General features: G+C 36.7%; 1 protein-coding gene across 4 annotated transcripts in view; it reads left to right on the top strand.

The window, feature by feature from the left end:
• The window catches only part of LOC126253666 (protein TMEPAI-like), a 185766-nt gene extending 170688 nt beyond the window's left edge, over positions 1–15078 (top strand). For 3 of the 4 annotated variants that reach the window (XM_049955186.1, XM_049955185.1, XM_049955187.1), the window contains exons 3-5: positions 7374–7567; positions 10633–10803; positions 14404–15078. In XM_049955186.1, the coding sequence (XP_049811143.1) occupies positions 7374–7567; positions 10633–10803; positions 14404–14745 (707 nt within the window). In that variant the 3' untranslated portion in view covers positions 14746–15078. The remainder of the gene's footprint in view (positions 1–7373; positions 7568–10632; positions 10804–14403) is intronic. The other variant, XM_049955188.1, reaches the window with a different exon arrangement.
• The last annotated feature ends 476 nt before the right edge of the window (positions 15079–15554 follow it).

Genomic DNA, 15554 nt, shown 5'->3' with positions numbered 1-15554 from the left:
AATCAATCATATTTGTACACGCAATTCTTTGGAAAACATAGAGCCTTGAAAAGGAACGAATCATTTGTAACAGCCCTGTATTTGTACTCTGTGTTGGTCTCCTGCCACCTCCATCGACAATATGCACCAAACAGCGAACTGTGGAATTTCGAAGTAGATCTTGATTCTGTTCCGAGTGCTTCGATTTGGTGAAGTGATTGTATACGTGACTTGAGATCTCTGCTTGTAAGTTTTAAATTCATATCTGATGAAGATATCGTAAATACGGAATGTATTGCAGGACTGATTAACCATCATTTTTTGCTAACGTTGTCGAAATTTAGATTTGAGCGTGTGATCTTCACGACAGAATTGTGTAACCTCGGACAGAAATCGTGACTAATACATTTTTCAGTATTTCGCGCGGAATGTCTGTTACACCGTGAGCAACAGTATCATTAAAATATTTTTTCTCAGTTAAAAAGTATTTTACCGTTAGTGGTGCACTCACCGTTATCTGCAGCTTGAAGTTTCAATAATTCACAAGAATATGGTCACTGACAGTCAGCTACATCCACATATGTTGTACGCATCACGCTGGTTCTAGGCAATTCCATAGCTATTAGCATGAACAAACAAAGGGAAATACAGTATTTGCCCTTATGCTTCTACATTAATTCCCAATGTCTGTTGGCAAAATGTTTACTTGCCTTGTAGCTTGAGCTCGAAATAAATACATTTCGTTTGAAAACAAGATTGGAAGAAGCAAACAGTAATTAAATTTTTGTATCAAATTCCATTTGAAATTGTATCGCAGAAAACACGGGGTTGGCAACAGAGCAGAGAATCCAAAGATTTTGTTCTTCGCGAGTCAAAGAAACTGCAAAAAGTCATTAAGATTAAATAAAAAAGATTAGCGTCGATGTCTACTTAAAAATAATATTGTGGACTTTAGAAGAATCAAAATTTCAGTAATTGAGAGTGTGTCAGCAATTTTATTTAAAAAGAACTTGAAAGCTGTTACTTCAAGTAAATTAACGTTTTGAGATGTTGGCACGCACTGTAGAGTTTAAAGGTCTCCAACCATTTCAGTGAAATTGTAGTTCGGTCTAAAAACTGCCCTAATGTTTATACTGGTTAAATCGTACAACCACAACGTCCTTTCTTGTTAAATAGTTTCACCATCAACTGTACAACATTCGTACCAACACTACCCCCATTCATTTTTCTAAGCACATCATGTAAAAACAATCAGAGCGTTCTTGTAACCCTTTATCTTGTCATTGCTACGTAGCGAAAGCTCAACCCCAAATCCTCTCCATTAATAATAATCAACAACGCTTTGTAATAACGCAAAGCGTTACAAACATTTATCTGTAGGCACAACATGGACGGTTCCACGGCATACTGGACTTTCTGTATTAACCGTATGTTTTCATAGGGTCATGAAGTACTACGCCGCGAATTTAGATTAGAAGCGTTTCATTCTTCCACTGTGATGTTTCATCGCTCTGTAGACCTAAGAATGCAGCGGTAAGCATATGACACTGTAACGGTTATTCTACAGGCAGCTTCTCGATTGAGTAAACGCAGATTACACAGTGAATGCTCATAGAGCTACCAACGGATACTGACCCAGTAGGGAGCATTTTTTGGTGGTGAAGTCGCCATTCGTGGTGTTGATACTTAATTTGTTACGCGTGGTTAACAGTCCTGCTGAACACACAATTTCTAATATTTTTATAAACTTATCGATAGGAAGAATGGACTGCAATTAGTATCGTGTGTTTTATCACCTGTTTTGAATAGCGGTTTGACAGTCTGTTGGGAACAGTTCCTTGCTGAAAGGATTCATCGACTATGTGAGAGAGTAATTTGCCAATAGTTTAACAGCAGATTTCCAGTATCGGTAGTCTAAGTGAAACATCCTCCACATCAATGTATTTTTTTATTCTTCGTTGATCTGATTACCCTCTCAGTTTTATTTATTGGAACAGCGGGTACGGTATACGTCATCTGGTCTCGTTTTATCTGCATAATTTTTCTACAAGTTTCACGGCTTTCTGCATGAATCCTTCGCAACTGATCTGATTAGCTGCTGTTAAAAGCAGGATTATTAAACGTTTCTGCAACAATGTATGCTCTTAATCTGCAACGATGATATTCGCACATCCATTCATTCTGTGAAAAACATTCCACTATACCACTGATTTTAGAGCTGCTGTCTTGGGTTTACACTCGCTCTTAAACTAACAATTACTTCGAGCGAATACTGTAGTTCTTCCATTATGAAGTCACGGACGATTGGCACCATCTACCTTCACTTATTCCCACGATGACAAGTTTCGCGTCTGTAATGACTCATAGCTTACTTATGTTGCATCCCTTGTAGTCACGCAGACCGATTGTTATTTGGTTTCGCATCGTCTACATAGTAGAAATGTTTCCGAAGGATTAGTGCCTATAGAATGAAGTGATCAACGCCGAGGAAACTGTCAACATCAAACACTAGCTAAAACGGGAGAAAAAGGCGGGGTGCCCAAGAAATGAACATTTGCAGCCTTTTGCTGTGTAGTTACCAAATTGTACTAAATTGCGTCTACTTTGCACATCATTTTTTAATCTTCAATATTTCATCTCTACATGGAGAAGAAGAGGTTATTTAACAGCTGCTGCTGACACAATATTCAAGCAAAAAATTTGTTTCATCGTAAGCACGAAGTTTAGTGCCTCTTGTTTTATAACTTCCATATAGCGTATCATATGTTTTTATGTCAATCATTCTATGCAGAATGTATCTGTATGACATGCGATCGAACTTCTTTCGACCAGACGGATACCAAATACAGTACCACAATCAAAAAATTTGAAACCCACGAGAGCCTGAGAATAGTTCTCGGAGCTGCCGCTAGAGGCGGTAGTCACTGCATAGCAGCAGTGTTGCCAACACCGGCAGGCTACTCTCCACTGATCTCAGCTTTCATATATGCATCCTCTCCGTGGTGAGGTTTAAGTTATCGTTTAGATCAACAGTTTGATGAAATGAAATTGTGCGAAAATATACATTCCGTCTGTAACACATTGAGCATAGATCGTTCCTAAATTCTAATGTTGGTGCTACACATTTGATCCTATAGTTATCGTTCAATACCACGCTGCAATCACAAGTTTTGCGGATAGTTTAGTACTTAAAGTTATTGTATTTTGTGCTTTCTAGCCATTAAATTCATATTTTCATGTCCTTAACACACATCGGGTATCATTTTTCTGCGATAACGAGAGACAGTTACATGTTCATATATGGCTTTGGAAGACTTAACCGCTGCAGTAATTTCATATGTGTTGGTGAGAAATAAGAATAATATAGGTGGCAGTGTGTACACCCTTTGAGTGACAGTTTGCATAGAATATTTTGTTTGACAGGTGGAGGGGCGGGGGCGCGTACAGTGGTGTGTTGCTCGGAATTGAGAATCTGTACTTGTTATTAATGAATAAATTAACGTGTTGCTGTGAAAAGTGTCAATTATGTTATACCCAGATATGGATATGTCATACATATACAGTAACGTTTGCTGAACAAAGTGCATATGATTTCTTTCTGTTATTTAAAATGTTCGAATGAAACATGCAGCTTCGGTAACGATTGTGTTTCCTGGCCCTCAGTGGTTTCAAGAGTGGCATTTGGCCAGTTTGGTGTTTTCTCGGTTAAGAAAAAAAGAAGGAAAAGAAACATGAGAAGAGATTATGTCGGCAGTGTTGTCTTCGGGTTAAAAAAAGGCAACCATTTATAGTGCAATGATTCTAATTCGGTAAGTCTTTTTTTGAACACGTTTTCGTTTATATAGCTATGTGCATTGGCAGTTATTAATAAGCGGACGCAAAGCGTCAAGGATTAATTACTACCAGAGATTAAAAGAAAGCAGATTTTTGGAAGTATCAAGTAACGCACTGAGGCAGCTCGTAGTTAATGTCAGTACGTCAAAATAGTTGCGGTATTTCAGCAGTAGCCTGAATACAGTGTTAAAGTCGCGACAGGAAAAATGTATAGCCGGTGCATAGCACAAATCCTGTCAAACATTCTTTATTATATTGTCAAATAGTTTACAGGAACGTTTGATCATTAAGATAGTAACAATGTGGACGTATTATCCCGGGTGTTTTGTTATGTGGCAGAAGTTTCCCAATTTTTTTTAACTTTCTCCGAGCGGACCAAAACTGAAAGTCTGTTGTCTTTGTCGCTATAAACAGTATGTGAATGTCAGAGAGGTCTTTGTGTGGTGTTGCAGAACCTGTATATTCTTTCATTATTGACGAGAGTAAATTACACAGTTCATAAATTTCCTTCTCCTTTACCCCATTTTTTGCATTCACGTGCAATACTTGCACAACCATCCTAACTTTATCCACACATATATGATTGAGTCACCAACATATCACTAGACATTATTGCCAAGATTTTAGGCTATTGCCAAATATCGCCACAGTTTTCAGTTCCATATCAGACAGATATGAAGTGTCAGCCATTGAGTGTGCAGTATGCCACATTCATCTGATTGCCTGGTATACTTTCAGGTTGACATCACAGTTGAAGCAAAGTGTGTATTGCAAGAGACGATCGAACAGATGAGGTGAGCTCCACTCTTCTCTTTGGCAAATGACCATTCTCTGCTTTTTACTCTGCTTTTGGAATGGGTTGAGCTGCAGTCTCATTTTGCAATAGAGCATTTGAATTGAAGCTTTTTGATGTGCCACTTTGTAGTATCATTTTAACACCACTGTCTTGTTGTGGTGTTTATTTTCTACCCTGCGTGATATAAATCATTAAACTGTTGTGGCTGCAAGCTCATTTATCTTGTGGTAATCTTCTTGTTAAGCAGTTGAAAGAAAGAAAAGTATGTGCTGGCAGTGCATTGCTGTAGTTAAGTTTACTGAAGGATAGGAGGCTTTGTACTGGAGGTTTCAAAGCTGTAAATTTCTTACTATGTTAGATGATTATTCAAATCTTGATGTCATTTCACATAGAAGTAGGCAGTAAGGTTGTCAGCGAGAGCTGTTTGTTTCAGTAGAGGAAATTTTAAAAGTTTGCCTACTGTATGTTCTGTTAAAGGTTTTAGTCATCAATGATGAATGTTGAAGTTGGATCCTGTCATACTCTATTTTGATTAACATTTGACAGCCTGTGACAAATAATCTCAAGCCAGCCATGTAATTCACAGAAAGTAATATTTACTTACACAAACCATCCTAATTATCTTATAATTGCCTACTGTACTGTATTTTAGGGGACAACACTACACAAAAAGGCCAGGCTATATGCATTGTATGTTGATATTGTCATTGTTATTCATACATCATGTATTTTTTTTTCATTGACATATTTTTTAGTGTTCCTTCATTCCAAATTTAATTTTGCCATTAACTGGTAGGAACTCGCACTTTGTGTACCAGTTTGCCAATAAAAACTCTGTGGTAACCTTTGTATTGTGGTTGTCATAGCGCCATTACTTTAAGTGGTGATATATTCTTCACAGACCTTGCTACAGATCTGTGGTAGCTGTATCAGCAATTAAAGTATATACAGTATTCAAAAGGGGGGGGGGGGGAGTGAGTGAGTGAGTGAGTGAGTGCGTGCGTGGGAGCATGCGTGTCATTAATTTTCGTGCTCCATATTATTCTCCTTGGGAAACAAAATGCTGCTGTTACTACCATAATATTGTTAGCCCCCTTTTAGCATTCTCTATGAATTCACTTCCTTAGCACTGTCAGTATCTGTATTACTGTGCACTTGTCATTCGAACATGTAAGGCCTGTGTACTGCGATTATCTCGGCAGTTAATATTAAATATTCTCATTTTTTGCACGTTTCTGGATTTATTGCTTAAAGTTTTCTTCGTTTATTGGCACATTTTTGTTGATTGCTTAAAATCTTTAGGAAAATCATGAACGGTATGAAATACAGTTAGCCCTCTTAACTTTCCCTGCAACATTCATTACTACTTTGCAGTGAAGTTCATCTCATTTTTGTTTCAGTGTGTCAGAATTCTTCACAGTTTCATATTACTTCTGGTCTGTTCATTCCTGTTCAATTTGTTCATTGAGAATATTGTTTTCATATGAGGAATTTTTTGATTGTGTAGTTTGATGTACAGTGCATGAGTATTCTTATTGAGAATTCACTGTTTTCTTTGTAGAGTGGCTTCGCAGGTGTGCAATAAAGCTTTTAACAACTTTGTTGGTGTGGCTGTAATCTGCAGCAAGTATATAAATATTCAGTTTCATAAACTGAAATGCCTTTCTCTTGATCCAGTCTGTATTTATTCATGTTCCAGACACTGCTTACATTAAAGCATCGCCAGTAGATTTAATTGCAAAGAATATAGTCTTTTTTAATATGCGATACATATAGATTAATGATGTAAAAATTATGATGTGAAATGTTTTCTAATCTAGAAGTATCATGTATTAAAAAAACTGTATTATTCCCAATTAAATACACTGAAGATCTGTTAACGTAAAGAGCGAAATGTGTCTAGAACATAAGTAAATATAGGTTGCAGCAAGAAGGTGTTTCAATTTACAGAATGCATAAAGCTTTTGTTTACTGACTTCAGTGATTGTTGTTACTTACAAAAAATGTGTGCTTAATATAGAAAAGATTGTACATATCCATTTGTGTATTAAAGCATGCAAATAGATGTTTTCTCTCTCTCTCTCTCTCTCTGCATGTGTGTTTTGATCCACTCATCCTCCTGTAGGAATAATTTTTCATGCAAAATGGAGCCGCTTAGTATGGAATGTTACACTCGAAGTAAGTTAGTAAGATCTACCTGCTAATAGCAGTAAAGTTGTATGCATGTATGTATCCAGTAAATCATAGCATGTACTTGTTCTGGAGAATGTCACCATTTTAGTTTACTATTTCGAACATCATCTTGGTGCTGATGAGGTATCCATATCTGTAGCATAATGTGCATTGAAAGAAAAAAGAAAAAAAAATATGGTTTAGAAATTATACAATGTATTGAAAACTTTTGACTTATTTGTTGTATATAAAAATCATCAAATACCTGGCCCTGATAAAGTTGGGTTTGAGTTCTGATACTGGTGTACATAAATTTTTAGTGTCATTCATTAAGTTTATACTCATTTCAGTGCAAGAGTCATTGTTTTTAACAAACAGGTCTTTTATATACCACTTTTGTCATCTTATTATTGAGAGACATACAATTGTTTTAAAAGTGCTTAACTGGTTTCAGCAAAATGTTCAGAGTAAACACAGAAACCCTATAGTCTGATATCCTTCATATACACTCACTTTCTTTTTTTACTTACAAAATGTAAAAAAAACGCTTCAATGTATTTTAACCACCTCGTATTCTCTTCTTCTCTTAAAGTGCCTGGGCTGGCAGTATTAGTGTTGGTTGTGGCTGTGGTGCTGGCCACTCTGGGCCTGGTGACGTGCGTCGTGAGCCACTACCGAACGACTGGCGGTGGCCTGGGGGGGCGCGCGCGCTCCTGGCACAAGAGTGAGCCACCGCCCCCCGCCCCCGCCGGCCCACCTGTACCTCCACCTGCCCCCGTAAGTATGGTAATGTACTGACTCAAACATTTATGTAGTGGCAGTATATTTATTTTGCCTTGTAAAATGTACGAAGTTCTTTCCTCCTGAAACAAGCAACTTTTATGGTGTAAAAGGAAACAATGTTTTGTGTCCAGAAAGAGATTTTCACTCTGCAGCGGAGTGCGCACTGATATGAAACTTCCTAGCAGATTAAAACTGTGTGCCGGACCGAGACTCGAACTTGAGACCTTTGCCTTTCGCGGGCAAGTGCTCTACCATCTGAGCTACCGAAACACGACTCACGCCCCGTCCTCACAGCTTTACTTCTGCCAGTATCTTGTCTCCTACCTTCAAAACTTTACAGAAGCTCCCCTGCGAACTGCAGGAGAGCTTCTGTAAAGTTTGGAAGGTAGGAGACGAGATACTGGCAAAAGTAGTTGTCATTGTGGTGGAAAAACAAGAAAACTGTCGTTGCACCACACACAGTCATGACAAGACAGATGCAAAACTTAGATTCACGGATGCTGGTAGAAAGAAATTCACTCAAAGACCGCGATCAAGACACATTCAAAATGCAGAGGAGGATTGTTAATTAACAGTGCATTAAAAGTTAAGATTAAAATTCAAAAGTTCTATGCAAGTAGAAACAAACTAAAGATAAAGTAACAGGTGTATGCACTGTCCTTGGCCTCAACTGTTGTTGATACATTTACTTTTAACTTCAGTTAAATTCTGCAACAGTTTATGTAGACAGCAGAATTTACATATTGTATCAAAGCAGCTAAAATTTGAATTGTGGTGGGTACGAAAAAGAAAGATTTGGATGCAGTCTTTTCATTATTAGACACGAGAAACGTATTCCGTACAGACAGATTGGAACATTAGTGCTTAATAGATTTATGATTCAATTTTTCCTTTCTTTTAGAAATGAGAAAACTACTTCCTTTTGTTATATGTAAATCATTCACCTTTATATGTCCAAGAAGCAGGAATAATTCTTTTTCCTGTTCATGCAGGTATTATAATTGAGTCTATTGGAGAAAATTCAACATTTGAAAATGTAAATAAAATTACCTTGAAAAATGAATAACTAGTTCTTTGCAAATGGATTGTCTTTACACTTAGATAAGACACACTATATACAGTTGTTTACTGTATGCCTGACCACACCATTAGAAATAAATGAAACAATGTTCTGAATTCTCGGATTTTTATATCATTGATAAGAACCTAAACCAGTAATCACATATCACAGATCATCTACAAGATTTAAGCTGTGAAACTTTTATGCTACTGGTATCAGATATTGGAGAGGAAAATATCATCAAATTGACTTGCTTTACCAATTGTCTTATGGTGGCAAATTTTGGGGTAATTTGTCATTGAAGGAAAAGAAGTGTTTGTTGCACTGTAGCATGTAATAACAATAATTTATGGTGTGGACTCTAGAATCTCTTTTTGGTTCTTTAAATAGTTGTGAATACTAACAACCTCCTTTACAAAGTATGTTGTCAGCACCCAATCACAGTTTTAAAATAGCAGCTACATTTATAATTATAATATTAGAAGGAGAAATAACTTCCTCAACCTTAGGGTGGTACAGAAAAGAATGATGTTTTAGCCATAAAAATCTTTGGTCACCTACCCAGTGATGTAAAGAATGTAGTAAATAATAAAATAACCTTCAAACACAAATTAAAATTTTATCTCCTGAGCAATGTCCACACTTCCATATTTTCGCTGAGGAAGTGTAAAATAATTGAAAATTTACTCATTCCACATCATAGTGAGTGGTCTGCAGAATGAGCAGCCAACTAAACGAAACTACACTAGAGAAGAATGTTATAGTGCTGGAAGCAAAACAAACTATAAATAATATAGACAGTAAAATGACAGATTGCAACATGCACATCTCAGAAGCAGAAGTTTACTTTGAGTAAAGGGCTTAGTTGTAGGCGAAGAGCAGGCTGTAAAATGCTGTCATCAAGATTAGGTGGGAATAACTTGCTTTCATTACTGCAAAGCACAACACATATAGTAAATATTTTGAGGGAGGAATGCATGGGACAGTACTGCTCTGGTAGGAAGGTGTTTGGATATAAATGAGGAAAAGAAAATATATATTAAAAAAATCATTTTCTTGAAGTGTTAGTGCAAGTTAGCAGACTGGAGCTTGCATACTAGAACACAAGACAGTGTGAAGCAGTATAGTAGAAAGTTGTTTTAAGGATAACTGAAGTACACAAATAAAGTGGAATTGCACATATAAGTGCTAAAAAATGTACTTAGCTTTGCGGTTAGAAAAAAATCATTATTTTAGTGTTTCATGTTACTTTGTGTGTCATGTTGTTGGTATTTCTACAGCAGTTATTAGAATTTTTAGTTTAGTAAATAAAGCTCACATGCACAGTAAAAAAAACTTCTTGTCATGAGATGAATGCAGATTTTCAGAGGTGATATTAGAGTAAGCTACCTTGTTATGTGAAAACAGGTGACCCGAAGCCTCTTACTTTGTTTGATAAATGTGTTATGCTTATACTTAAAGTGAAGGATTGTCTCACACATCAGATGACATCAGTAAGTGAAAATTAAAAAATGGAAAGTCCAGGATGGATTAACAATAATATTCTGAAAAGTGTCGTTGCTTCTCACCCCATAGAGGCAACGTTGAGTCACAGACAGGCACAGTGATAAAACTACTAAACACTTAAGCTTTTGGCCAAAAAGCCTTCTTTTGAAATAGAAAGCACGCACGTATTGACACATGTACAACTTGCATGCACATGGCCATTGTCTCCGGCCACTATGTCTGTGTCCTTTCTGTTTCCAAAGAAGACCTTTTGGTCAAAAGCTTAAATTAGTGGTCTTTTCATTATGTCTGTCTGTGACTCACCACCTCTTCTGTAGGGTGAGTAGCAGTCTACCCTTTTCTTAATAAGTGGTTATTAGTGAGAACTTGTTTTAGTTATCAGCAAAAGCTCTCAGATTCACCCAGTTGTGTCTTAAATATAAAATAATGTTGCATTTGTCAAAAATTGGTAAAATTAAATATGTAAGTGATTTTAAGTAACAAAGATTGCATTGTCTTGCAGATGGTGGTGGGGATGGAACGGTTGAGCCGCGAGCTGCGGGACAGACAGGTACGCCTCCACTCAGTCAGTACAGACTTGGAATTGGGACTGCCACCAAATATTGCCTTGCCAGATGGGGAGGAACTCCCTTATGGCAGTTCGACACGACTGAAAATTCGGGACCCGGAGCAGGTCAGTAGAGCAAATACTACATGCAATACGAAACCACTAAATTTTATCATTGAAAATCATACATTAAAGCAATTGCTGATCTCTCTTTTTTGAGCCTGTAAAGTAATGTCAGATTTCTTAATTTTATGTGTGGGTCCACAGATGCTGCAAAGTTACTGAGGAAAGTCATCCTGCATACGTTTTCTATTTCAAAAACAAAAACATTTTATTTCATGATTTTGCACAGTTAGCTAATTTTGCCCCGTTTGGGAATTTTCATGCTACCAGAACTGAAACAAATGGCAAAAGTTACAGCAGCTTCAAGATTAGAAACACTGCAGTCACACATCTCGTCTACAAATTAGTGTGCAGAAACAGCCTTCTAATGGTATCCCTAATGAAACTAACTTGTGAATGTGATGGTAATCGACACAACCTGCATACACATCAGTAGTTGCCCAATTGACAATTTGTGACTGATCTGTATTTGTGTTGTGTTTTGGCTGGCTTCTTGCTCACTCAGACATGTAATAAGAAATTTTTACATTCCTGAGACACCATCAAAAAATTTTAAAGCTTCACCTGTCTCTGATACAGCACGTTTCACACAAGAAATTTTCTGCATAACTTTTACTTTAGGTTAGGCATATGTAGTAATTCTTTTGAGTGAGTGTTTATTCCTTTTGTTTAAGCAATTTTTATATCTCTGACAACACAATCATGCAATTAAATCTGTTGACATTTGATTGTTAGTTATTTACCATGTCGAGCAATTTTATTTGACATGTGAACTAAGAGACTTTGATGTGATTTATGCTGGCATGGCAACAAAGACCTGCATGAGGGTTGGATTTTATCATTTTACATGTGGAATTCACATCTGTGGAAGTAATTTGTAATGTCATTTGAGTTAAGTTTTCTATTAAATTGTAATGTATATGCAGGTTCCAGAATGAGATTTTCACTCTGCAGCGGAGTGTGCGCTGATATGAAACTTCCTGGCAGATTAAAACTGTGAGCCGACCGAGACTCGAACTCGAGTTCGAGTCTCGGTCGGGCACACAGTTTTAATCTGCCAGGAAGTTTTATGTGAAGGTTGTACCCATTACCATCACATTCATAGGTAAACTTTATTAGGGATACAATTAGATAGTGCTTCCTCCACACTAATGTGTGGAAGATAAGCAACTACAGTTTTTTGCTGTCATGGAGGCATATAGTTTTTTTTTGTGTACATTGATGAATTTTTCTATTCCTGAAGCTTCTGTAACTTCTGTCATTTGTTTCACTACCAAGTAGGTCGAAAATTCCTAATGGTGCGAAATTAGCAAATAACACAAAAGCATTAAATAAAGTGTTTATTTCAAAAATAAAAACAGCATCTGCAGGACAATGACTTCCTTCAATAAATGTCAAATTTGAAATGTTTGAAGATTGTGCAGTTAACATTAACTGAATAAGTTTAAGAACAGCAGTTTGCTTAAGACTGCTGGTTCCATTACAAACAGTTTAACAAGCAGAAACATTCAGGAATTTTGATTGGTGTCTTTCTGTGTGATTTGGCAGGTATCTCATTATGACTATGGTAATTTAAGTTAATAGTGAACGACGAGTAAATATTTAAATAGCAGTTTTATTTTTAGGTATTTTTCTAATATCTCTATTTTTGTATTTTCCTAATATTTCTATTGTTGCTGTTCTGTTTTCATTTAGTGTTATTTTTTTGCTTTTATTTTCACATATCAGCTAAAATGTGAAATTTTACTGTGATCATAATGCAGCAATTTATTTAGGTGATAACAGTTGTTACCATGTGCTGTCAAATTTAGTCAGAAATCGTGAAAATAATTGTAGTTTTGTTCAAAATGCTCATGGTTGTAGAGTTTTCCCAAGAGTCTTGTTTACATAAATATTTATAAATTCTGTATTTCTGAGGACCACTTTTACAAATGTGCTAGTGGAAAGAGTAAATGTTAAGTTTAAAGAGTGTTAAGTTTACCAACATACTATATGCATATTAGATTTTCAGAATAGTAACAGACAAAAATCTGGACTCTAGTTACAATTTTTTTCAAATATTTCTGAACTTTTTCTCTCTGTTGTTCATAGATTGTGTAATACAGGTTGACTTTGTTGTACACAGAGTCGTTATCTGCTTTTTCGTATAGACATGATTTTAGTTTTAAGTCATGTGCTGCCATCTGTTCACTGTACATGGATGTGTTACTGTGTCAGCAATCTCAACAAGCGTCTTCTGTCATGTTTGTCAAGACATGTCATCTTATGAGGTCAGTAGAGCTGTGAAGTTGCACTTGACAGTGTATGTTTTTAAAATGTCAGGCAAATGGAAAGAAAGTGTGCCTATTGAGAGAAAGAAGTATGTACAAAAGCTGTATTCATTAGAAAAAAGATGTTTTGCATCACTATGGGACAGGTGACCATATTGTTGACATTCCATGTGCTTTTGGACTTTGTGAATCCACTGTGAGAATTGTTTGTGACATCGTGGAATCAGTTTGAAAATTTGCTTAATGCTTAATTGATTTAAGTGTGATTAAAGAGACCAGATTTTGGAGGTGAAGGAAGAATGGAAAAAATATTAAGCCATTGGATTGAACACCACTACCATGTCTTTCCCTGCAGCTGGTATTAAAGTCAAAGCCAAGAGCTTACAAACAGATTTAACAGAAGATGATGATACAGCACCTTTCTTGGCCAGTCCAGGTTGATTTGATCACTTCCAGCATTGTTGGCTTTTGCAACATTAAAATGACAGGAGAGAGAGCAGCTGCGGCAGACAGATATGGAGCCGAGGAATTTAAAACGGTGTTTAAAGAAACAGGGCAGAAAAAGGCTATACTGCAAAGGAGGTATTCAATCTTGATTAAAAAGGTTTAGTTTGGAAATGAATGTCAAGCCACACCTTCGTTTCTACTGAAGAGAAAACACCTGGATCTAAGACTGCCAAAGACTGATGTACCCTTCTTTTTGGAGGAAATTCTGCAGGGAATTACAAATTAAAACCCTTTATGATATATCACTCTTAAAATCCTATGGCATTAAAGGGTTGGGTCAGGAGCAGGCTGAGATTTCATTGGACATGAAAAAATGATTTTGTGTATTACTGTGTTTTAGCATATAAATTTAGCATTTGGAGATATGGTAATGGTTATCATTGGTAAAAATACCAAGATACTGTGCTACTTTAAAATTAATATGTGGGTAGATGAGAACTTAACCCATATTTTACATATAAAGTGACTCAATTTTCATGAATCTGGTATGCACGAAAGTTCCACAGAATGTAACAATCGCAAATAACAAGATTTACCTGTACTTCTATGTAAATTAAAGCTTTTTCTCTTGTATACACCTGTTAAGTTTTCACGTATGCTGGAAACGCGAAAATTGATACCAGTGAAGAAACAAACATTATATGCCTTTTGGCTTCAGAGTTTGAATTTCTCATAGCCAAATAACCACTTTACTAAAAAAAAGTTCCAGCAGAACACACAACTTGTGAGAACAAAAGATTTTGAATGTAATTTTTTTATACTTTGTTCTGTATAACACATTAGTTCAACAATGTGAGGTGTAAAGTTTAAGCATTTCTGTTTACAGGAGAGTGAAATCTACCAAAAGTGCATCCGGCCGCCTCCAAACCGAACAGTGTTCGATGGGGAATCGCCACCCCCTTATCGGTCAAGCTCGACAGGTCTCCTCGGAGGTGGTGGGGACTGGGCGTCTACGCATGTCGTACGATGCCATAGCTTGTCATCGGCAGGTTTGCCATGTACCACACCTGCTGTTGTGGTTCCATCCACTGCGTCTGCTGTGGCCACCCGTGCACGGCGACTTTCTGCCTTCTCAGACTCGCCCGTCCCCGTTGCTGTGTCCGATCTGACACTGGTGCCCTGCCGGACCGAAGGCCGGCGGACTCCGCCAGGGGGCCCAGCACAGTAGTCTGCATCGACAGTGTACTGTCATGTGTGTCATGTTTCGGGATTGTGTGCAGTGTGTGAATGGGTCATCTGACACTGATGCGTGTAAAAATATATATATGTGTATGTATATGTATAGATTTAGCTATCGTTTGAGATCTCAAGGAGGATGTAATTCTGAAGGTGACCGATGTGCAAGAGTGTAATTGATGAACATGTGTAACATTGTTGAGAGTAGTAGCTGCATTTGACGATGTACTGGGATACATTACTTTGTGATAATAATATATAGTTTGTGGGCTGGTCAGCACACATTACACATGTGATTCGATAAATCGTGTGTTATTACAATGCATTTTTGTTTTTTTTTATTAACCTGATTATACACCATTCCCCATACAGACCTCAAAAAGTTAAAAATGCTCTGCAATATTCATCTGAGAGAAATTTCTTTTGCGGGGCTTCATACCCTAATGTACCTGTGTTTTAAGTTTAATATATATAATATATTGAATGTCAGTTCTTGCTGTAAAATGTATTTCTGAAGCAGAGCTGCTTGGAACTATAACTTTGAATAACTGAATGACTCAAGAAATTTCAGACTATAATGAAATAAATAAATGAATGAATAAATCTTGTGCAATTACTTTTCTATGTTTGTTGAAAGAAGAATTTTGACTCATCAACAGCTTTGCAGAGATAGTCGTAAGTTTTTCTGACTTTTTTTCTTTTTTCTCATTGGCATGAACTGACAAAACTACCTCACTGAAAGCAATTTTTATTTAGAATATCTTAAGAGTAAGATGCAGGTTACAACAAAACAGCAGTGTA

The sequence above is a fragment of the Schistocerca nitens genome, chromosome 4 (genome assembly GCF_023898315.1).
Source record: "Schistocerca nitens isolate TAMUIC-IGC-003100 chromosome 4, iqSchNite1.1, whole genome shotgun sequence".
Lineage (NCBI taxonomy): Eukaryota > Metazoa > Arthropoda > Insecta > Orthoptera > Acrididae > Schistocerca > Schistocerca nitens.
The sequence above is the reverse complement of the archived record's forward strand: the minus strand, read 5'-3'. Positions and strand labels throughout refer to the sequence as shown.